The sequence below is a fragment of the Carica papaya genome, chromosome 6 (genome assembly GCF_054855325.1).
Source record: "Carica papaya isolate Zhongbai chromosome 6, ASM5485532v1, whole genome shotgun sequence".
Lineage (NCBI taxonomy): Eukaryota > Viridiplantae > Streptophyta > Magnoliopsida > Brassicales > Caricaceae > Carica > Carica papaya.
Genome location: NC_142314.1, coordinates 32159057 through 32183713, shown reverse-complemented (window position 1 = coordinate 32183713; position 24657 = coordinate 32159057). Strand labels below are relative to the sequence as shown.

Sequence of the window (24657 nt, the reverse complement as noted above, 5' to 3'; positions counted from 1 at the left end):
ATTGGTTGTTAATTTAAAAATTAATTTTGAAATGATAATGTTTTTTCCTTAATTTATATTAGAACGAAAACATTCTCGTCTTATTATTTATAAAATCTCTTACTTTTTTATCGTTCTCAACCGTTATAAGACATATATACATTGAATTAACTCTAGTTTTAAGCTTTTATAAATCGTAACCAAACTCTTACTTTTTTTTCGTTCTCAACCGTTATAAGACATATATACATTGAATTAACTCTAGTTTTAAGTTTTTATAAGTCGTAACCAAATCGTTCATATATTTTTTTTAGTTCTCTTAATTAAAGAAGACTTTGTTTAAAAAAAATTACATGAGAATAAAATCAAGCAACCAATTTAACAAAAATAATAATTTAGAGACCAGCTGAAAAATTTCTGAAATGCAAATAACTTGCAAACACACTTCTAAATAGAGTACAAACAAACATGTATAGAAATATATCCAAACAAATTAAACTCTTTTATTTAAATATATAACCCTGATGTTCGTCTCCTATGCCCTAATACAGTCAGTAGGCTTAAAAGACACAGTTTGAGCTCCTGTGTCATATCCAACCAAGAAGTTCATCTGTGCAAAGCTCCCATAAATTGCAAAACCACTTTGGTGAGCTCCAAAAGAAAAACATAATGTTTTTTTGCTCATTTTAACAAATGTATTCATGGGTCCTAATTTTATATCAGCATCTTTAAAATGCATTGTCAAAACGGGCACTGTTTTAACTTGGGATCAAAACACAGACTAAGAGACCCAATTAGATATGTAACGGCCTCGAAAATTTAAATGAAGATGTATGTATTAAAAATTTTAAATGCGGAAGCGAAATAAAAATTCAGATTAACATCTCTTACACAATAATCATAAACGTATTCAACGTATGAAAGAATAAGCTAATTAAAAGAAATACTCGAAATAAAAACTATAAATAGAATTATAAAATCTTTAGGCGTCTAACTCGCCGTCTTCCTACGGAACGAGCTCGAGAACCACGTATTCCTGATCTGAAATTGCTAAATAAGGAATGAGCTACACTAACCCAGTAAAGACATCACACTATCTCACTGCCACAAAAGTAAAGGTTGGTAGAAAACAAAAACGACCAATATAGTATAATTTATAATAAACTCATTTATTAATGATAAAAACCTTTATTGTCCACTTACCTCGGTGAGATTCGTGAAAATAACATATGAAAATAATAACATTATAACCATCATAAAATCATATACACTTTGTAACATAACACATGTTATACTTTTATACTTCAAAAATCAGACAACAAATTTCCTCTTTTACCAGCCTACTAGTATCCATGGAGATCCAGAGGGGGTCCCCGCTACACGTGAACCATTAACATTAATAACCTGATTTCAGGGTCGTCCCCATACCCCGTCCAGTATGGGCACCAAAACCATAAACCTCAATACCCCGTCCGGTATGAGGGTGAAACGGGTCATCCTCATACCCCGTCCGGTATGGGCGCCAAAAACCATAAACCTCAATACCCCGTCCGGTATGAGGGTGAAACAGGCCGTTCCCATACCCCGTCCGGTATGGGTGCCAAAACACATAAGGTCTCCATACCCCGTCCGATATGAGAGACCACGTTCCCGGTAGGGTTTCCTACGGACCCGGTCCGTCCACCATCTCTTAAGATATCTAGTCAGGCTGTCCACGTTATCCATTTATCAATTCATATATCTTTTTCTATTTTTCTTGGTCTCAATTATCTAATCATACACAAACACGTAAACCAATAATAAACACTAAACAAAACAACACAACATCGGGTTCACCATAATTTAAACCATAATAAAAGAAACCATGATTCATGCATACGAAACCATAAAATAAACACATCAGATACCATACTGCATTTAAAATTATAAAATAGATCAAACAACAACTGACCGACAAATACACCATATTCGGGCTCTATTAACAACCTTAAGCAATCATACACATCCATTAATTCACAAAAATACTATTTTATCATTTATTGAACTTTAATACCGTGATAGGAAAATAAGGTGAGAAATCCTTACTTACTTCGGGGACTAAAATCGGCTCTACAATGTACCTATGGGTTGTCCCTAAATTTCCTGAATTTTTTCTGAGAAACTGAAACGCACTACCGGTATCTGCATGTATCCCAAAAAACCCCAAATCAGACCCAAGGCCCCTTTTCGGCCAATATCAAAATTCTGGCACGGCGGCTCCGCCGTGCTCCGGTGACAGCACCGCCGCCCGCGGCGGTGATCCGCCTCGGGTTGGCCATTTTTGGCCGAATTCGACCAAACTTACATTGGTTCCTGCGATAAAACAACCCTAGGGCTCTCGGTGGGCCAAAAAATCACGAAAAACTAAGACTTACCCACGGCGGAGCTCTCGGGTGCGGTGGCTTCTCCGACACGAGTCGCGATTTGATATTTTGCTGCGGTTAACTTGTAGAGAAAAGGACGGTGATCACAGTGGTGTAAAAATTGCATCGAACGGAAACCAAAAAGGGCCTCATCGGAGGTAAAAATCGAGGGAAGCCGCGGCGGCGCCGTTGAACTTCGGCGGTATTTTCCGGCCGATTGGCCGGTGGTTTGGCTCCGATTTGGCCATAGGAGTATTCAACATCGAAAAACGAGCCAATGGGAGAAAATTTACCTCGTTTGGCGGTCGAAAAACCCTCCGGTGCGGTGGCGGGTGGCGGCGGTCGGCTCCTCCGGTGACTGGTTCTTCTTCTCCGGTGAAGGTACTGGCGGCTAGGGTTTGGGGTCGGGTGTGGGTGAGGTTATTTATAACCTTCCCCTTTTAATCTCAGCCGTCTATCACGATTTAAACCATCAAGTATCTTAGCATATTTGATGGTTTCAGAATGCAGGCAAATTGGGGCCACACAACAGGTTCGACTTTAAGACTTGAGGAGAGTCATATGTTTGGGCCAGCTGACCGTCCAGCTTGAGTTAATCCAGATAATAAGAGAAATTCAGTCAGCTGATCCCACCCTAGTAGCCCTCAAGAACGATGCAGAATATGGAGTTAGCTCAGAATTCTGAGTCTCCGCCGATGGGTTACTCTAATTCCAGGACAGGGTGTGTGTTCCAGTGAGTTAAAGAGAGACATCATGACAGAAGTTCATAGCTCAAAGTTTGTCATACATCCCGGAAACACTAAAATGTACCAAAACATGCAACCCCGGTTTTGGTGGAATGGGATGAAAAGAGACATAGCTGACTTTGTGTCTAAATGCTTGGTATGTCAGCAGGTGAAGGCAGAGCATCAGCGCCCAAGTGGGTTACTTCAGTCTTTATCGATCCAAGAATAGAAGTGGGAACATATCACCATGGACTTCGTGATAGGGTTACCTAAAGCACGCTCAGGACATGATGTCATCTGGGTAGTTGTCGACCGGCTTACCAAGTCTTCCTACTTCTTTAGCCATCAAGATGACCGATCCCTTGGACAAGTTGACAAGAATGTATATCCAAAAAATAGTCAGATTGCATGGAATCTCAGTAATAGTGGTGTCCGACAGGGACCCTAGGTTCACTTCTCTGTTTTGGAGTAGCTTTCAGTAAGCCATGGGAACAAAGCTGTCTCTTAGTACTGTCTTTCACCCTCAGACTGATGGACAGTCAGAAAGGACAATCCGTACACTTGAGGATATACTCTAAGCTTGTGTCCTTGACTCTGGTGGCCATTGGGACGACCATCTACCCCTGATAGAGTTTGCCTACAACAATCGCTACCAAGCGAGTATTAGCATGGCTCCATATGAGGCGTTATATGGGCGCCCATACAGATCGCCGATTTGTTGAGAAGAAGTGGGCGATAGAAAATTGTTCGACCCGGAGCTGGTAGATGAGACTACATCCAAAATAGCTAAGATCAGAAAAAATATTTAGATGGTTCAGAGCAGGCAGAAGAGTTATACAAACACCCGGAGGAGAGATTTAACATTTGAGAAAGGCGACCGGGTGTTCCTCAAGGTTACTCATTTCAAGGGAATTAGTAGGTTCGGCAAGAGGGAAAAACTGAACCCCCGATTTATTGGACCATTCGAAATCTTAGATAGGATTGGTACCGCTACCTACAAACTAGCATTGCCTCCAGAATTTTCCAAGGTCCACAATGTGTTTCATGTGTCCATGCTACGCAAGTACAACCCGGACCTCTCTCATGTCTTGGCCCACGAACCTCTCCCACTCCATGAGGACTTATCTTACGAGGAAGTACCAGTCGGCATTACGGATCGAAAAAGCAGATTACTCTGCAATAGGAAAATATCTTTTGTAAAGGTCGTATGGCAAAACCACACACCAAGGGAGGCCACATGTGAGCTAGAATTAGACTTTAGAGCTCAGTACTCCTAGCTGTTCGATCAAGAGTAAGAGACAAATTTAAGGGACCAAATTTCTTTTAAGGATGGGAGAGTCGTAACACCCAACCTTTCCTTTTTTCTTTTTATTAATTATTATTATATGAATATAATTATTATTTATGTAATTTTAATTTGATTTATTTAATTTTAATTTAATTTAATGAAAATAATAATAATAATAATAATAATAATAATGGAAAAAATTGGTTAGGGATTTAATTAAAAATAATTTTAGGAAAAATAGTGAAAATTTGAGTTTTGGGGGTATTTTTGAAAGAAAAATCAGAAACTAAGGATTAAAACGTAATTTAAAAAAGTTAAGACACGTCAGCTGCTCGGTCAGCTGCCCCAACCAAGCAGGACACGCTAGGTGGCAGAGACGTTGACGCAGGAGGCCACGCGAGGGGAGCCACGTTGGTGATCCGCGTGCGCGCGATCAAACGACTGAGATCCGTTCCCGCGCGCACGGATAGCCCAGATTGCATCGCGCACAGACGACCCAGATTGAATCGCACGGACGGCTCAGATTGAATCACGATGAACGGCTCAAATTCACTTCCTATTTAATCACGATCGGACGGTTCAGACTAAAAGTGATGGACGGCCCAAATCAAAAGTGAATGGGTATAAATAACCTCATCCGCACCTAAACCCTAACCCTAGTCGCCAGAGCCCCTCGCCGGAGAAGATAGCCTAGTCGCCGGGGAGCCGACCGCCGCCACCCGTCGCCACATCGGAGTAATTTCTGGCCGCCAAACGAGGTTGACCGGAGCAAAACACCCAACTACAACGTGAGCCGGAGGAGCTGCCGCACCAGAGAGCTGCACCGCCGGTGAGTTTCAGTTTTCTACTTTTTTCAGCCCACCGAAGACCCTAAGTGTGTTTTCTTACATGAACCGATGCAAGTTTGGCTGAATTTAGTCGAAAGCAGCGAACCCGAGGCGGATCGCCGTCGCCAGAGTACTGCGGAGCCGCCGTGCCAGAATTTCAAAATTGGCTGAGTAGGCCCTGGGTCTGATTTTTGGGTTATTTGGGACATGTGTGGATACCGTAAGCGTGTTTCAGTTCCCGAGAAAAAATTCAGGGAACCCAAGGACTGCCCGTAGGCACAGTAACAATCCAGCTTTCGGCGTCGAACCAAGTAAGGACCCCTCACTCTATTTCCTATCATGGAATTAAAGTTCAAATAATAATAATACGGTCCTTTATACAAATTAAAAGGATGTGCTTGATTAATTACGGATTGCTAATGGAGTCCACATCGAACATTATTTTCTGTCGATTACTGTTGATTTATTGTACAGTTTAAAAGTATGATGATATCTAGTTTATATATTGTATAGTTTAAATTAATGTATTATTGTCTTACTTGACCACTGTGTGATTTTGAAATTTAAGATATGATTGTATTACCGGGTGCATGTTTATTGTTTATGTAATTATGTTCAATTTTGTAACGGAGACTAAGGGAAAACAGATAAGGTGACAGCTTCACTAGATATCCTGGGAGATGGTGAACGGACTGGGTTCATAGAGAACCCTACCGTGAACGTTGTCTCATACCAGACGGGGTATAGAGACTTGGTCATTTGGCGCTCATACCGGACGGGGTATGGGGACGGTCCGCTTCACTCTCATACTGGACGGAGTATTGAGGTTTAATGTCTTGGCGCTCATACCGGACGGGGTATGGGGACAGCTTTGGAATTAAGATTATTAAGAAGAATGGTTCACGTGTAGCGAGGATACCCATATGGATCCCCATAGATATTAGTAGGCTGGTGAAAACGAGAAACGGTGATAATCAGTTATTGTTAATAAATACGGATTTATGATATATTTTATGTTACTAATTATGCATGAAATTATTATCTGTATGATGTTATTGTCTTTATAGGTTGTTTTCATAGGTTCTCTAAGGGTAAGAAAAAAGGTAAATGGTTTTATTTTTAAATAAATGTATTGGTTTAAAATTTGTACTTCATTAGTTGCTTTTGGTTTTCTACCAACCTTTACTTCTATGACGGTGATATAGTGTGATATACTTACTGGGCTAGTATAGCTCATTCCTTATTTGACCATTTCAGATCATGAGGATCTGGTTCCCAAACTCGATCTACAAGAAGACGGCGAGTAGATGCTAGATGCTTATTAGTTTTTTTTATTTTTTTCATTTCTTATATTTCTTTCAGAGAATTTATTACGTGATGTTGTTTAGTACTTTTAAATTATTGCGTAAGCGATGTTAATTTTAATCTTTTATTTTACTTCCGCACTCAGATTATTATATGTATTTCCTTTTAAATTTTTGGGACCGTTACAAAAAATGCCAGATAAACCTTGTGCCCCTCCTTTTTATTCTGGAAGTTGCAGAGTTGCTCAACTCTATTTAACTATTCTGTCGGGTCATCACCAAAAAAGTGGAGAAGTCGAGCTTCGCCATGCGGGAATGGAACGATGGTTGGCTTCCTTCGGTTCTCTCAGGGTAGTCTTTTCTGTTTGTTCGTGCAGGAAGTGGGTGATTCATATGGTGGCTGCTGGATCTTTCTCAATTATGTACGAGAGTATCGGTCAACCGTCGAATAACGTCCTCCAATTGGTGGAGTTTGTCAATTGTACCAGCTCCATTCGACTCAACTAATCTTGCATATTGCCAAAACTAGTCTCCAGGTTTTCAATCCTCTCTTTGTTGGTTGACATTAACTATGCTCTGATACCACTGATGCGGTCTCAATCAAAAAACAGTAAGAAAGAATGAAAATTGTTCTCTACTTAAGGTGCAAAGTAAACAACAGGTTCTGAATTTTACTATCTACCTTCTTGCTAAACGGTGGCTAGATTTATAGGCAACTGAAGCCTACAATTCCGTCATTACAACTGATAGAGGAAAAACTAAAAAAGAAAGATCAGTAAAACTAAAGTAGTGGAGTGAGTGTGGATCGTGTGCAGGTGCGGGGTGGAGTGAGGTGGGTCGTATACGGGTGCGTTAGAATATGGCAGATTGTTCAGTGGTGATGGTTGCTGCATTTTCTCAGACTTCTCTGAATCGTTGGTTGGGAACTGGTCTCCTCCGAGATCTCTGCAGTGGAGGCATATCATACCCCCGCTATACAACCCCTTCTTCTTTTTCTTCTCCATCTCTGTCTTTGTCTTCGACCACACACAGGTAAACTTCAAATGTCGCTTATTGTTTTTTCATGTTTCACCTTAGTTTAAATCTTAATCATGGTTGTTCTCATACAAACCCTAACTAATACGGTCCAGTGCAGAATTTTGTCTTTCCTTGCTTTTGAGCAACGGAGGTTTTTTTTTTTCTAAAGATTCGACTTCACTGGGTAAGGAAATGTTGAGTGCAATGTAGGGCTTGATTTCTAGGTGAAGAAGATTGCACGAAATCTGCTCGATGTGATGTCTGAGAGAAACTGCAAACAAATTTCGAATTCGAATTTGGATTCTGATAAATTCAGGGTTCTTGAAGAGCTTGAATCAATGGCTCTTTGCCTAGCAACCTTGTTGATATTAGCAACTTGCTTTCCCCCATAAGAATCTCTAATATGCTTCATGGAGGCCGCTTTCCCTTATCGTCTCCTTGGGCGTGCCTCCCTATCGTCAGCCCAGACGGACCAGTGTTGATGTTTAGGGAAGACCAATGAAGGAGAAAGGGGAAACAAAAAGGCAATGGAGGAGGTGGTGCAAAGATCCTCGATGCATCCTTCTTCAGTTAAGAAGAAGAATAATAATTATAATTAATTAATTAATTAATTAAAACTAATTTATAAATATTATTATCTAAAAAATGTTGGTTTGAAAATTTTCACTTTTTAAGCTTAAAGTTTATTTGAAAAATAATATTTTAAGGTGTTGCGAAATTTAAAATAAATATATATATAGATGTTTTATCATGAATTATATAGTATATCGTAACAAAATTATATTTAAAAATATATAGACATTCAAAAATATATTATATCTCGTAATATATCAAAATAAAAATACATTTAAAAATATATCGAAGTGTATCCCTAAAGTTAATATCTCGCACAATATCTTGCGATAAAAACACATATAAAGATATAGTTAATGTGTTGTGCATTATATCGCAAGCATTGTCCAAAACATACTCTAGGATTTTAATGTATCACACAATGTCACATTTGCATAATATCACTAGAATTTTTTAGGGTATAAATATTTAAGCTTAACATATCTAAATCCGAAATTTTATTAGTATTTAACAGCTCTTTTCTAATTTGCATGTGCAAATACATTATTTGTTTATTATTTAAAGGAGTTTTAGAAAACAAAATTTTAAAAATTAAAAAGTAAATATTTCTATTCATCGTGATCTTGACGAAATATTAAAAATTGTATATAAAAGATGAATTCGAACGTTAGAAAAATTTAACAAAATGTTATAACCATAAAAAAAAAAAAAGCAATAATTTTTTCAAAAAAGTTCGTCATATTTAGATTGCGTTCAATATTAGAAGACTTCAAAACCGTAAAGTGAATATAATTTTAATAAGTTTTATAACTAAAATTGTGTGAAAAAAAAATATTATATGTGAAGATATATTAGAGACAATATTTTCTTCTTTCTATCCCTCGAATTCTTTGTTTGTTAAAGGATGACTTAACAATGGCTCAAGCTAGAGCATGTAATTTACATGTGCATAATAGACTTTAATTAAATTGAAATCATATAGTATACATATATGTATATATATATATATATGTATATTGTGTTGCAATAAGTAGCTAGAAGTCATATGTTTATTTATTTTCTTATGAAGAGGATGTATTTATCATGTAGGTTACTACAAGTTGTAACCAGATAAAACATTTATATATGTATATAGAACATAATAATAGTGTGTTGCATTCACATATATATATATATATAGATATAGATATAGTGTGTTGCAATCACAACCCCAGAACTCATATGCTTTCTTATAAATAAATTTGATTTTCTTCAACAAACAAACAAACAAAAAAAAAAAAAACAGAAATTACATAAGAATAAAACCATACGAACAACTTAACTAAAACAATAATTTAGAGACAACCTGCAGATTCTCTCATAAACAAACACTTTTTTCTAAACTAATAAACTTTCTTTAATTATTTAACATCGTCTCCCTCCCCTACGCCTTGATGCAGTCAGTAGGTTTAAAGGACACAGTCTGAGCTTCTGTATCATATCCAACCAAGAAATTCATCTGGGCCAAATTCCCATATATCGCAAGATTATCCACAGCCAAGAAAGCAAAACACACAGCTTCTTCACTCGTTCTAACAAACGTATTCAAAGATCCTAACTTTACATCAGCATCTTTGAAATGCACTGTCAGAACCGGCACTTTCAGATCATCTGTAGCTTTATAACACAGGTTCAAAACCTGGGCTGGATCGTCAATCCTCTCAGCACCAATGGCATCAGCCACAGCCGATTCTATTTCTGAATAAAACTCTCTAGGCAAAAGGGTCAATGTTGTTCCAGAATCTATGATAATATTACCTTCCGAAGCTTCTGCAAATGAAGATCCTCCGCCGGGAAATGGAATTTTATTGGATCCCACACTGATTGCTTCGAGGGTAAGGTAATAGAAAGTATCAGGTTCTTTTTTAACCAAAGGGGTTGATACAACTCCAGAGCCAGAAACGACACCGTTTGACCCAAAATTGATCAGACTCGATTGATCAGAGTCTGAACTCAGAGGAACCAGACAGTAAGAAAATTTTCCATCAATGGAGGAACCCAGTTGAGTTGTGAGAGAAACAGATCCACCCCCTAATCCAATAATACCAGAACCCTTTTTATCAAAGGTTCCACCATTGTCATGACCACAACCAATGATGGTTTTCGGAAGTGCAACTGGACGGCCATTGGTGGAGCTTAAAGTTACTGTATCAACAGCGAGATTTCCCTGTGTATGCGATCTATCTCCATACGACATTTCGTATTCACAAAGCTTGGATTCAGTACAACCAGTTCCTTCCAAAACTGAGCATTGGGTTGATGAACAAGAAAGGTCTCTGTAAGTTGATGAAGATTTGGGGTCAAAGAGAGGAGATTCTTGTTCGTAACAGTCAGTGCAGGGTTTACACTGAGTCCAAACAAGATCACTGCCTGTATCAGCAATGGCGAGGATTGGAAATGGGGGAGTTCCGATTGAGATGTTCATGAGATATTCACCTCGGTTGGCGATTATCTCGGATTGTGGAGTGTTTGGGGAGTAAAAAGTGTTTTTGCTGAAATGGCTGGCACGAGAAATTGAACGTTTGAGATTCTTGGCTAATCTTTCTGATGAGGTTTCTTGAGAATTGTAAAATGGAGATTTGGGTGAGTCACGGTGAATCAACTCGACACGGAATCCGCCATTTGAAGCTGTTGTGGAAGAAAGAGTTATGAGAATACAGAAAAGGGTCAGGGTGGTGGCTGTAAGTAATGAAGAAGAAGAAGAAGAAGATGATGATGATGAAGCCATGATTGAATGATGATGAGAAGGTGGGTGTAGGGGTGTATATATATGTGTGTGTGTGTATGTAGCGGTGAGGGGAGAAGGTGGTGAGGCGTTTGAGTGGAAATAGAAAGAGTTTTTGCCATGATCGACTTTTGATTTCCATGCCTGCATGGATTCATGGGTATCTCAGAAAATCTTCATACGTTTCTATTTTAATTATTGTTTTAATGCTAAAATTATTTTATTCCAAATATTTTAGAAATTTTTATTTTATAGTAAATTTATTTTAAGGTCAAATCAAATATAAAAGATTTCTTATTAATTATCTTTGATTATATTTTCTCTTTATAATTGAATATATTTATTATTTCCACACAGAATATTAAGTTCATTTATAATAATAAATATTAAGGATTTTAATTTTAATAGACTAATAATTCTAAGGGACTTAAAATACATTTTTTTCTAATATACATATACATATATATATATATATATACAAGCATGAATTATTTAATTTTCTAAAGAATTATTCTAAATTAATTTTTTATGTCTTTTAAAATTATATATTATTATTTTCCGAAACAAATAAATATTGATTAATTAAGAATTAGTAATATTAATTAATTATACATTAATAATTAAGAATTATACATTATTAATTAAGAATTAATAAGAGTCAAAAATCGTTTTTTCCCTCTTCATTTCATTTAATTTGAGTTTATCATATATATATATATATATATATATATATAATATATTGTTTCCTCTATTGCAAGAATTTTTGAGGTCAAATTTGAAATTTTCAAGCAGAATATATTTTTGTGAAGTCAAAAAGTTTCAATCTAAATTTCTCCAAATCTCCAATGACCCTATAAAAGAAATTAGCATTTACTATATAGTAATCATGCATATATATATATATATATATATATATTCACCCAAATACATGAATGTGTATATATATACACATATATATGAAAAGATATTCTTTTGGGTAAATGTACCTGTACTAATTAGTAACATTAGTTCATAAACCGGGTTTAGCATTAAATTAGAAAAATAAATGAGATTAATAGTTTCTTATTAATAAGTTTCGAGAACAAAAGTTTATTAGCAAGAAATTAATTGATTTATATTTAGAATTTTGATTAATACCAAGAGTAAATAAAAAAATAAATTAAATTTTTCCAAAAAAAATAGGATTAATTTTAATATGAAAATTTACAAAATTTTAAATAATTCATTATAAAATTTTATTAATGTAATATTATTTTAAACTAAAACTTTATATATTTACCATAATATATACTTTCCATTGACATTTTAATCGATTATTGCAACAAATTTTGATGTTAAATTTGAATAGAATTTGCTTACAATGAATTTATTTTCACATTTTAAATATATGTAAAGTATGTGTTAAGATTATATGGTTGATATACCATAATTTTTTAATTTTAAAATTAATTATTTTGAATTAATATTTTATTTTTTACATTATTTCGGAAAATTACCATATATATATATATAGGAAAATAATTTGGTAAAATTCACATTCGATATATTTTCTTGGTCAATTCGAGTGCATAAATATAATCTTAATTAATCTGAATATCTTATTTTATTTTATATATAATATGCTTCAATTGACTTAGGGATCATTCAGAGACCTAGTTTAGCATTAAATTAGAGAATATATACAGAGGGGTAATTCGTACTAATTTCTATATAGTTAATAAGAACACCATTTGTAGAATATTTCAAAAAAAAAAAAACTTATAAAACACAAATATATTTATATCAAATTTTGCAATAATTTCAATTAAAAATTAAAAAAAAATGGTTATGAATAAAATAGACTATCATTCAACAATTCTAATTGTATTTATATAGTTGATTTTATTTTTTACTAGTATAAATTAAAATTGGGTTAATGCTTAAAATTTGATTAGATTAACTTAAAATTTGAAATAATTTTAATTTTAAATGTAATGTAAAAGTAATTATAACTATAGTTTTATTATTTGATTAAGATGATAGAATTCATGTTTGTATAAATGATTAATTGTATCAATTTTATTAGGATATTTTAAATTATTTATTATTACTATAAGCTTTCATATATAAGACAACCAATACAATCTGCAAAAGATGTATATATATATATATATATATCATTAAAGCAAGTCTCTCCAAGTGTATAAATTTTCATTTTGAGTCACAATTTTTTAAAAAATTACATAGTCTGTGTGCTCACATTAATAATAATCCATTATATGATTAACAGTTAAAACCATGAATAATAAAACATCTTTAAAAGGAATATTAAGTGAATAAAACTCCAAACTATAAATAATCAACTAAAATTCATTATACAGATTGAAGTTCATGTAATGAAAGCCCCCAAAATTACACCACACATCCAATTTTCTTTACTTTTAGCAGATGGGCAAATTGTTAAAATATGTGCAACACATGAAAGGGTTATACTGAGCTTACTTCAATTCAGAGTTTCAAATCCCAAATCCCTATGTTCCAATGGAGTAAATGTAATGAATTTTCGTAAAATGTTATATCCTCGAAGAGGAGGAACTCTCGATAAGTTTATTATTTTTGTTCAAATTCTTAGTTAGGCTGTGTGCTCGTCATGTTCACGAGCAATGGAAGCAGAGAGAACGCCAAGATCTCGATTTAAAAATGTTAATGCAGACTCACACTCGGAGATTATTCTTGTCACGGATGTGGGTTCGCCAGCAATTGTTTCAGAGGATCCAATTGCAAGAGCAGCATGAGAGTCTCTCAGATTCCTCAAGTTACCAAGGAACTGTAAAAGAAAGTAGACTCTCATTACACCTTTATGATCATTCCGATCGAAAAACAAAATCAGCATTTCGATTCAGTTGATGATGTAAAATTGGTAAATATAGCTTGTCACGGTATAGAATTTGTAAGCAACAGATGAAAGATATGCGCAGCCATAAGATATACAGAACTAGTAAGATATATTGAGAAATGGAATCAGCATTAAGGTACCTTTAAGAGCATCTTGTACGCCTCCAACAAGCGATTGGCAGCAGGTCCAAACCCATGAAGCTGCGGTACCTCCATCATGTGCGTCCAGGGACGGATTTCCTATAAGAAAAAGCAGTGTCTTTTAAACTACGCGAGAAAATATTACTCGACAAGCTTTTATTCCAGGTGATACTGCATGAATTATACTGGAGTATGTTATTTTTGTATAGATAATAACAAAAATATAATAGAACAAATAAAATAAGATTATATGAAAGCTAGAAGATGACACATATGATGTCACAAAAGTTCAGTCTGAGTTCAACTCTGCTATATTCTTTCACAATTCAGAGAAGATGGCTCCCCTAGTAACTTTTATTGACATTTTTCAGAAATATATATAATTATATTTTTCTTCACAAAATAATATGTACTGGTATATATATGCATTTTTATACTAAAAAAGTATTTGACTCAACATAAGTTACAACAGATGAATCCATGTCGAACACATATATAACCTAAACAGATTCTAAATAGAAGCTGAATAGGTTTCATTTATATATACTAAATTTAAAAGACTCCTAAGAATTGATTAATTAAAGTATAAATAGTTTTTTTTTTTTTTTTTTCAAAAGGAATAGAAATAATACAACTAAGTGATAATAATATATTAACTTCCAAATAATTAATTATAAATATTAACATAAAATAAGAATACATATTCACACCTATATAAGTCAACTAATACATATATGAGTAAAAAATATAAAAATCAATTAAAACAATACCATAAATTGATGAAGACAAAAGATTAAATGATTTTAGCATTTTCTGAAGACCTAAACCAAATTTGAGGGGAAAAAAACAAACAAACAAACAAAAATACTGTCCAAACCAAAATTTTCTCCCTAAAGACCCGAATGATGTCTGCCACTTTCAGTGTTACGAAGTAACAAATGTCAATCATTTATCTCAGAAGTTAGTTTTAATATACACTAACATATATTTGGAGATACAGCATCAACTTTAATGTCTGTGATCCTTTTCAAGTTGCAGCATATGAATGGATCACATGCGTACGGCTGAAACAGTGTTTATGCTGGTCAACAAGCTTATTTCAATAATATCTTTCTGAGCGTTCAATCAGGAAATTTTTTTTTTTTGTCCAAGAAAAATACCTTCTCTTATTGGATATTCAATCCAAGAACAAGAAACATAGAACATAGCAAGAAATTCCAAATCTTGATATAACTGAAACACTTTCTTGTTGACTAAATTTGACTCATTTATGCCATTTTTCCAAATTGGGCTTCACTAAGTGAATTCCTTTGCATATTTCCACATTAATTAAAGAGAGCATCATGTTCTGAGATAGTTTAATTGCAAAATCATGAAACCAGTTGGGTCAAGCAGAAAACACACAAATGACAATAACAGAAAAAACTGTCCAAGCAGATCAATTGTACAAAAAGTATGTTAGACCTTTGTGTAAATTGTATTGAATGCTCTTGCAGTTTCTAGGAAAGATTCCAGATGTGCCCGCAGTTGTGCTTCCACTTCAGTGTACTCTTCATCTGGATTATACGCATGCTACAAGGGGGAAAATGATATTTAAACAAATAAGGAAAACAAACCCAACAGGTTAAAATCTAAACTCAGGGATGCACAAAATGTAAAACTTGTAGACCGCTAGAAGAAATATAAATCAGAAACTTGTTTTTGGAGAAAATGAAATTAGACAATTCAAGATGCAATTTTAGTGGGAATTTTCTCTTGAAAGAAAAGAGAACTGTCTTGTCAATCCATGATGAGCCAATAATTCTTTTTAAACTGTAGACTGTGCTAGGTCCTCCTTAGCACAATAATGATACCAGGGGTGTTATTGGGAAACTAATATGAAATGATCCAGACAGTGCCAAACAGAAAGGGCAAGTAAAGTTCACACTAATTTCTTTTCTTCTGATATTTTCAACCAGAAGTGTGACAATCATACAGATTATTATGAAATATCTACTCTGGAAAATCCTGGTAATAGAATCTCATGCTGAAAATTAGAGAACCATGCAGTCAGTTTGTGGGAGAATATACAGCTTTTAACTGATGGTGGCAAAGTATACTTCAAACAAAATGGCTTTAAACCATGTGGTCAGTTTGTGGTAGGATAATAATGTGATATAAAGTGGTAGAGGCACAGTGAAAGGAAAGGGAATAATATCAGAGATGAAATTGCAGTACAGTTTCACGACCGATGATACAAAATTCAAAGCATAGTGTTGAACTACGACTTAAGGAGCTTGGACAGACCTTTGCTGCCAAGTCATCAACTTTCTGTTGAAGATTCAAGAGTATCTTGGACTGTTCTGCGAGCTTTGATTCTAGCTCGGAAACATCTGGTCTGCAAATGAACTTTGAATGAAGAAAGAGAATGTTACTATATCTGCTGATATAGAAAACTATAAATCATTTGATACTGACTAGTGCTAAGCCAGAAAAACTCTCTGATAACTAATTAACACAGAAAATCTCATTTGAAAAGTATCTGTCATACATTAAAGAATTTAATGCTTTTAATAAAAGAAGAAATCTTATTTGAAGGAATGGAAAAGAAGTACCAATTAACAGAGAATGAGCTATCCTCCAAAACAAAAAGAAAGAAAATGAAAAACACTATTGTAGTGTTTGGTAGAACTGTAGTATAGGCACTGCCTAAGTTGAATATCTCTCATGATCCAATTTTAACAAAATGATCCCAGCATCCTTCCCAACATCGAACAATAGAAAATCTCTCATGATCTTCTTAATCCTGTCGACGACTCGTACTGGAACTCTAAAGTGGGACATATGGGCAGTATAATAGTATAATGCATGTTTTTTTAAAGCTAAACAGAAGATATGGAACACTGAATCATTATTCCAGAGTTATAGGAGGAAAAAATTCGTACAATGGATATATGGATTGAATTTGGACATCTGCAGGAAACAACTTGCATTCCTCAGAGAAAATTAGAGCTTGCTTCTCTGCAATGGAATCTATAAGTTGAATATCCTTTGCCACCTGCTCATCAACACTGTATAAGAAGGTAAAATGATGTTAGCCAGGAAATCAAATTAAATCAAAAGTGATATCAACTGCTTATTAAGAACAAAAAATTCTGAAACACATAGAGACTCGATATTATCACAACCTCCATTCAGGATTATCAGGATAGAGGATTGCCTCTACAAGATCAACAATAAGACGGAGCATTTCAGTTCGATCTTCATAGCTTCCTCGTCCCTGAAATATAAACATGCTGAAGTTACTCAAGCTTAATAGTAACTTGAGGACACAGTTAACCAAACAATTCCCCAAATCTCAAGATTGACAGAAAGGCTGAATTTATGTTATTAAGTGTATATTATGCAGTTCTAAACCATATTACGTCACACTAAACTGCAAGATACCTATCTGAAAATTTCAAAAACATACCATTAAGATTAGCATACCTGTGACTACAATTAGATGAGATTACATAACAAAGAAATAAGCAGCTTACTTGAATGGCTTCTATATCTATGGTAGTCGTGATACCCAGAAATTTTGCAATCTCTGCCAGATCTGTAAAAGAGAGGTAATCACTTGCTAATTGCAATCATACTGGTATGTAAAAGAGGTGATGAATTGAAAATATTTGTTCATATTTAAACAGCATTATGTTAAATTTGTGAATAGTTTGATCACATTTAAACAGTATCAATGGAATTATCTACTAAATTGGTTAGCTAAAAGCAAAATTAAGCTTTATTAACTTAACTTAGTTTCAGCCTTAAGGAGTAAGTGTAAAGTATGTTGTTTTCACTTATAGAATTCTCTCTCTCTCAGCTTTCTTTTTCTTTCATCTTTCTTTTTTCTTTCTTGCTCTTCCTCAACAATTCTTGAATTATAACATGGTATCAGAGCATATACTTCTGCTGACCTCTTGACTTGTCCTTCCGATTACAAAATTCTCTTCCTGATTGTTTCTTTGCTTTCAAGTCATGGACACAAAAAGTTTCTTTGCTTTCAAGTCATGGACACAAAAAGTCTTGGAAGTTCGTTGAAACTTGCCAAATTAGCCATAGATGATCCTCTCAGTTCCTATTTATTACATCATTTAGATAGCCCTAGATTGATGTTAGTTTCTCAGCAATTAACTGACGATAATTATGCATCCCGGAGTAGCACGATATTAATTTGTTATCGGTGAACAACAAATTAGGTTTTCTGAACGAAGCAATTGCAAAACCTAATGAAGATGATTTGAATCTTCTTAATGCTAAAATTCGAAATAATAACGTAGTAATCTTGTGGATTCTCAATTCCATTTCAAAGGAAATTCCTGCAAATATTATCTTCTCTGACTCGCCTGCTACTATCTAGACTGATTTTAAAGATCACTTTTCACGTGGCGATGGTCCTAACATTTATTAGCTCAGTAGAGAACTGTTGAATCACGTCCAAGGATAAAGCACTATAAGTGTGTATTTTACAATATTAAAAGCATTGTGAGAAGAATTGAATAACTACAAACCTGTACACAACTATAGGAGATATACATGCAAGGTAGTGCACAAATTGGATGCCGATGCTTAGATGGAGTATGCCATGTGCATCTTTTATGGGATTAGATGAGTCATATGCACAAATTAGAGGGCAGTGGTTGCCATTAGATCCTATACTTTCCATAAACAAGGTGTTTCCTAGTCTCTCAAAAAGAACAAAGAAGTGCAGCTATTAAGCTTCGTGACTCTAGTGCTGGGTTTATGCTTAGAATAGAGAAGAAACAGACAAGTGAAGGGCGGAATAAATATCAAAGAAAAGATACACCTTTCTGTACCCATTGTAATTTTTATGTGCATACAGTAGACAAGTGCTACAAGCTTCATGCTCATCCTCCAGGTTATAAACAAAAGCAAAGGATCCAAAGTGTTGCTTCTGTTAACCAAGCTAATAATGTTTCCTCGAGTTTGTCTTTTGCAACAGATAAACCAGAGAGGTCTGTTGCGAATTTCATATAGAACCTCAACCCAACATAGTATCAGCAGCTAATGTCACTGCTCTCTGATCATGTGATGTCCTCTGCAAAGGTTGCCAATGATTTTAAGGAAGTTCAGTTTCTTACACTAGTACCTGCTTTTCATTGGCTTTAAATTCCAGGTTTTGTCCAAAATATATGTGGATAATGGATTCTGGAGCTTCTAAGCATGTATGTTTAGAAACAGATGCATTAGTGAACTTAAAGCCAGTTAAGAATGCAATGGAGACTTTGCAAAAAATAGCATGGTGCCAGTGGTTCCTCCAATCAACATTCTATAGGCTACTAGTGAGCCTACAAAATCAAGAACAATTCTGATAGAACTATTGATCCTTACAAGGCTCATCTTGTGGCTAAGGGATATATCCAACAAGAAGGTATCGATTTCATGGTAAGTTTTTCTCTACTTGCTAAAATTGTCACTGTTAAAGTCCTATTATTGTTAGCAGCATCTAAATATTGGCATCTCATTCAATTGGATGCCAATAATGCCATTTTGAATGGAGATCTACTTAAGGAGGTATATATGGATTTGCCTCCGAGTTATCCTGGAAAAGGAGCATGCTTCTGGAACCAAGTTGGTCTCTAAGCTTCACAAATCCATTTATGGATTTAAACAAGCCTCTCACCAGTGGAATTCTAAATTTTCTCAAGCACTTATTATGAGTTCTTGGTTTGCTCAGTCCCAACCGGACCATTCCTTATTTATGAGTTCTGGGTTTGCTCAGTCCAAACCGGACCATTCCTTATTCATTGATGATACTGTCATCACCAGGCCATCCATTGATGAAATCAATTTATTAAAAGCTTCCCTTTCTTCTCTTTTTAAGTTGAAAAACCTTGCTAACCTGAAGCATCTTTTAGGCCTGGAGATTGCTCCATTCTCTACAGGTATAAGTGTTTCTCAAAGAGGCTATACCCTTCAATTACTTGAAGAGACTGGTTCATTGACCTCAAAGCCAGTTTTGTTCCCTATGGATCCTAAGACAGCCATAGGCAGAAGAAGGTGAAATGTTTACAAGATGCTTCACTCTATCGCAAGCTGGTTGGTCAGCTTCTTTATTTGGTTATATCTAGACCGCACGTTAGCTTTGTCATGCATAAACTCAATTAGTTTGTCTCCAAGCCAAGAATTCCACATCTTCAAGCTGTCTATCACTTGCTCAGGAATTTGAAAAACAAATCTGCTTAGGATCATTTTTCTCAGCAGCATCTATACTCAAGTTGCAAGCTTTCTCCTATGCTGATCAGGCAGCTTGTATAGACTTCCAAAAATAAGTCACTAGACATTGTGTTTTCTTGGGTAAATTTTTTATTTCATAAAAAGCCAAGAAAGAGTCCACCATTTCACGCTAATCCGCGGAAGCAGAGTACCGTGCACCGGCTATTACAACCAGTAAATTAATTTAGATAAAGCAATTGTTGCACGATTTTGGTGCCAAACACTCAGATCCATCACTCTTGTTTTGTGACAATTAAGCGGCAATTCACATTGCCACTAATTTTATTTTCCATGAAAGAACGCCACTACTTTTATTTTCCACGAAAGAACCAAATATAAAGATTGACAGCCATTTTGTACGAGATCAGTTAAAATCAAGGGTGGTAAAGTTGCTTCAGGTAAAGTTTGCTTATCAACTAGCATATTTGTTTACTAAGCCTCTACCATCTAACTTGTTTTTCCCATTACTATTCAAGATGTCTATGGTTGATATCCATAGTCTGTCTTGAAAGTGAGTATTAAGTTGGTTAGCTAAAAGCAAAATTATGCTTTATTAACTTAACTAACTTCATTTCGGCCTCAAGGTGCAAGTGTACAGTTAGCGGGTATACAAGGCTTGTAAAGTATGATTTTTTCACTCAATGAAAGAAAAAAAAAGTGCAAAAGAAAGCTCACATTGAATACGAGCAGTCTCTTCATCACGATCCATGGCATCGCCTTGTAGATTTTGCTGTGAGAATGGAGATTTATCACCCAACAGCCTTGGATTCAAAATGCAAACAGGATGTAAAAATTCATAATACAAAAAAAGCAGCTAAAAAGAGATCAAATCTACATTCAGCTACCGATCTTTAAAAATTTCCATAGTTCTGCTATCTATATCTCCTCAGCAACTAGAAACGCAAACGTAAACCTAAGATGATAATCCTATTGAAGAGTAACGAAGTAATAAGCAACTCTATACTCCCACGTTCAACACTGTTTAAACTTTGAGAGAGAGAGAGAGAGAGCGGAAGAAGACAAGATTTAGACCAGCAGAAAAAAGTAGAGAACTATGCTAAGACGAGTAAAACCTAATTAATAAATTTTCGATTCAGATGTTTCCAACATTTTCTGAGAGAGCAAACAGAACAAATCGGAGAAAATAGTTACCGGAAAAAGAGCCATTCAAGGAGGGCATAACGCTCCATGCCTGCAAAGAGGAGAGACTGCGCAGGAGCATTTGCTCGAGGATAATTAAGGACTCCCAGTTTCCTCTGTATCTCTTCCATTTGCTTGGCTGCCATTTTCTAGTAGCTGAGCCAACAAGGCATGAACGAAGTAGTGAGAAATTTGGCCGGCGGAAGAGCAGAATGATCGGAGCTGTATGGTTTTTGTTTTGGGTTTAAATTCTCTTGGCTTACAGACTAGCAGTTGCTCTCAGAATTTAAATTAAACCGTAAATAAATAAAAATTATTATTTTTTGGATATTAATATAAAATAATTTAGTTTTAAAATTAGAACTTTAAATATTAATATAAATAATTTGTAAAACAATAATCCCAGATTTTATTTTTAAAATTTATAAAAATATAAACTTTATAATAAATTAGTCTCTCTTTTAAAGATACTTCAGGTTCCTCCTGAAGCAAAAAATATCTCCTCCAACCAAGTCTTGTTGCAGACTCTCTTCCTCAATCTCTCTCGTGTCTCTCTCTCTCTTCATACAAGCAGCAACAGATGATCACTGCAAGTGTGCTATCATCATCATCGTCATCATCATTTCATGTCACTTTCTCCAAATCCAACCATCAACTCCCCATAAATGCTTCCCTCCTCAATCCAAATCCTTCCCAAACCCCCAACTTCTCATCTTCTCTTTTCACCAAACCCACCAAAGCCTCCACCTTTCCCAACATTAATGGCTACCCATTTGGCCTAACTTATGGAACCAGTTTCCAGATCCGATATCCAACACTAAAGTCTCATATTCCTCGTGCAGCTTCATCTTCTGAACCAAACCCACCAGGGGAAACATCAGTTTCAAAGCCCAAGAATCCGCAGCTTGCCATTATATTTGGCCTCTGGTACTTTCAAAACATTGTCTTTAACATCTACAACAAGAAGGTTCTCAATATCTTCCCATTTCCGTGGCTACTCGCTTCTTTTCAGCTCTTTGCAGGCTCTGTTTGGATGTTCATTCTCTGGTCATTGAAGCTGCAGCCTTGCCCCAAAATCACTAAACCTTTCATTATTGCACTACTTGGACCTGCACTGTTTCACACCATAGGTCATATATCAGCTTGTGTTTCATTCTCCAAGGTTGCTGTCTCATTCACTCACGTCATCAAATCTTCAGAACCTGTTTTTTCTGTTGTTTTTTCCTCCTTTCTTGGTGATTCATACCCTTTGAAAGTATGGCTCTCCATTCTCCCCATTGTTTTGGGTTGCTCTCTAGCTGCAATTACTGAAGTCTCCTTCAATTTTCAAGGCTTGTGGGGTGCATTGATTAGTAATGTGGGGTTTGTTTTAAGGAACATTTATTCCAAGAGGAGTTTGCAGAATTTCAAGGAAGTTAATGGATTGAACTTGTATGGTTGGATCAGTATAATCTCATTGCTTTACCTGTTTCCAGTTGCGGTTTTTGTTGAAGGATCACAATGGATTCAGGGGTATCATAAAGCAATTGAATCAGTAGGAAAATCATCCACTTTCTATTTATGGGTGCTGCTGTCTGGGATATTTTACCATCTGTATAATCAATCATCTTACCAGGCGCTTGATGAAATTAGTCCTTTGACATTTTCAGTTGGGAACACTATGAAGAGGGTGGTGGTGATTGTATCAACTGTTTTAGTTTTTAGGAACCCTGTTAGGCCTTTGAATGCACTTGGATCAGCTATTGCCATATTTGGGACTTTCCTGTATTCACAAGCGACAGCTAAGAAGAAAACAGTAGAGGAAAAGAACTGACATTCTGTCAATCTGTCTCTTTAACAGGTCCTTTTTTCTCTCTTTATGTTCCTTTGGGCTTGCTGGCATTTGGGTTTCTTAATCTAGTTTTCCTTTTTCTCTATTTTACGTTGCTTTTGGGGTTACAAATTTTTTTCCTTACAGTTCTACTCTCTTTTTGTACTTAAAATGTATACTTTTGTTTTAGCTTTAAAGTTTAAATAAGAAAATAGTGAAATTGGCTTTTGACATATAATCTTCAATTAACTGTTTGCTCTTGGGGACCTTTTTCTTGTTTTGCTGCTTGTTGATGTTGTTTTGCTGACCTTACAAGTAAACTGAATCAAATGAAAAGCTCAAACAAAAACTAAAAATTTGGAACTTGATGAATTGGACAAACAACCACTTTGCAATGAGCTTGAATCAAGGCTTGAATAAATCAAGTATCTGTGAGATGAACTCTTAGTTGAATGAAGTTAAAGGGTTCTGAACTTTTACAAGATAACTAACCCTTGTACCTTGAGCAACAAGCTCTGGAATTTCTCAAATTTATGCGGCAACTGACTTTCAACCCTGTTAAGCAATGAGTTCTAAGCATTCGCAACTTTTGTTAGACAACTAACTTTCACTATCTTGAGCAACAATTTCTGGAAATTCCTGAATTTTGTGTGTTAACTAATTCTAACTCCTCCTGAGCAATGAACTATAAAGTCACAAACAAGCACTAAAGATTTACAGATTTTGTGTGCCAACTAGCCCTCACTCCTTTGCGACGAGTTCCACACCTTATTACAGAACTTATTGGTTTTTTTTTTTGTTTTTTCTTTCTAAAAGTAACTAGCCTTGATATGTGACACGAGTTCAAATTGGAGATCTGACAAAATGAATCTTGAAAGCAGAAAGAGTGTATTTGCTAAAGCTTGAGAACTGGTTTCAACCACTTGAGAGTGGGGCTGGAAGTGATACTGGAAGTGATGAACTGATTTTGGAAGTGATGAACCAATCAAACTGAGATATACTGGTCACATCCAGTTGAACTGGTTAACTCTGTATACTAGCAGAAAATTTTCCAGTCAGTCAACTTGGTGCGTATCTACAGCACCATCTTCTGGTCATTGGAAGTGTAGGATTCATTTGAGTTGAGGGTCTTAGATAGGTGAGTTCTCAGTGTGTGGCTATGGAGGTGTATATGTAAGATAGCAGCAGCCATTTGATATTTGGACAAGTGTTATACTTCTGGCATTAGTTAGTGCTAGAACTCAGTGGATAGGACAGTCAGGTGACTTTCGAGTGCCATGGTGCTAGCAGTGTACAGCCCCTTCCTAGGGCAGTCAGACTTCCTTTGCAGATGATGGGTGTTGTGTCTTTTACAATGTTTTTGAAGTCCAACTTCTGACTGGGTTGATCTTTGATACCAAGGACTTAATGGTACGAGGAATGGAAGAGTTGTTAGGTTGTTATTGTGTAGAAAAAAAAAACAGAAACACAGCAACCTCTTTCAATGAAGAAAAATTGGCAAAGAAAAGTTTGTCATTGAAGGGTCAAGCGAAAAACAACTGAATTCCTTACTGTG

The 24657-nt window shown here is 35.4% G+C and overlaps 3 protein-coding genes across 4 annotated transcripts; 1 reads left to right on the top strand and 2 right to left on the bottom strand.

Moving 5' to 3' along the window:
* Nucleotides 1-9330: 9330 nt before the first annotated feature.
* LOC110812846 (aspartic proteinase CDR1-like) lies at nt 9331-10882 on the bottom strand. Its single transcript, XM_022039720.2, has one exon. The coding sequence runs from the start codon at nt 10880-10882 to the stop codon at nt 9539-9541; it is 1344 nt and encodes a 447-aa protein (XP_021895412.2). The 3' UTR covers nt 9331-9538.
* A 2304-nt stretch (nt 10883-13186) lies between these two features.
* On the bottom strand, nt 13187-21579 carry AUG7 (nuclear matrix protein). Of its 2 annotated transcripts, none has more exons than XM_022039761.2 (9): nt 21305-21579; nt 20828-20913; nt 17413-17474; nt 17062-17153; nt 16819-16944; nt 16181-16271; nt 15359-15466; nt 13895-13993; nt 13187-13685 (listed from the first exon to the last, which is right to left on the bottom strand). In XM_022039761.2, the coding sequence occupies exons 1-9, from the start codon at nt 21436-21438 to the stop codon at nt 13491-13493; spliced, it is 993 nt and encodes a 330-aa protein (XP_021895453.2). In that variant the 5' UTR covers nt 21439-21579; the 3' UTR covers nt 13187-13490. The 2 variants fall into 2 exon arrangements, with proteins under 2 accessions (XP_021895453.2, XP_088077821.1); XM_088221695.1 differs by having other exon boundaries at nt 20828-20882; nt 21305-21571.
* Nucleotides 21580-21743: 164 nt separating this feature from the next.
* LOC110812828 (Nucleotide/sugar transporter family protein) lies at nt 21744-23116 on the top strand. Its single transcript, XM_022039700.2, has one exon. It carries the CDS (start codon nt 21873-21875, stop codon nt 23103-23105), a length of 1233 nt encoding a protein of 410 aa, XP_021895392.2. The 5' UTR covers nt 21744-21872; the 3' UTR covers nt 23106-23116.
* The last annotated feature ends 1541 nt before the right edge of the window (nt 23117-24657 follow it).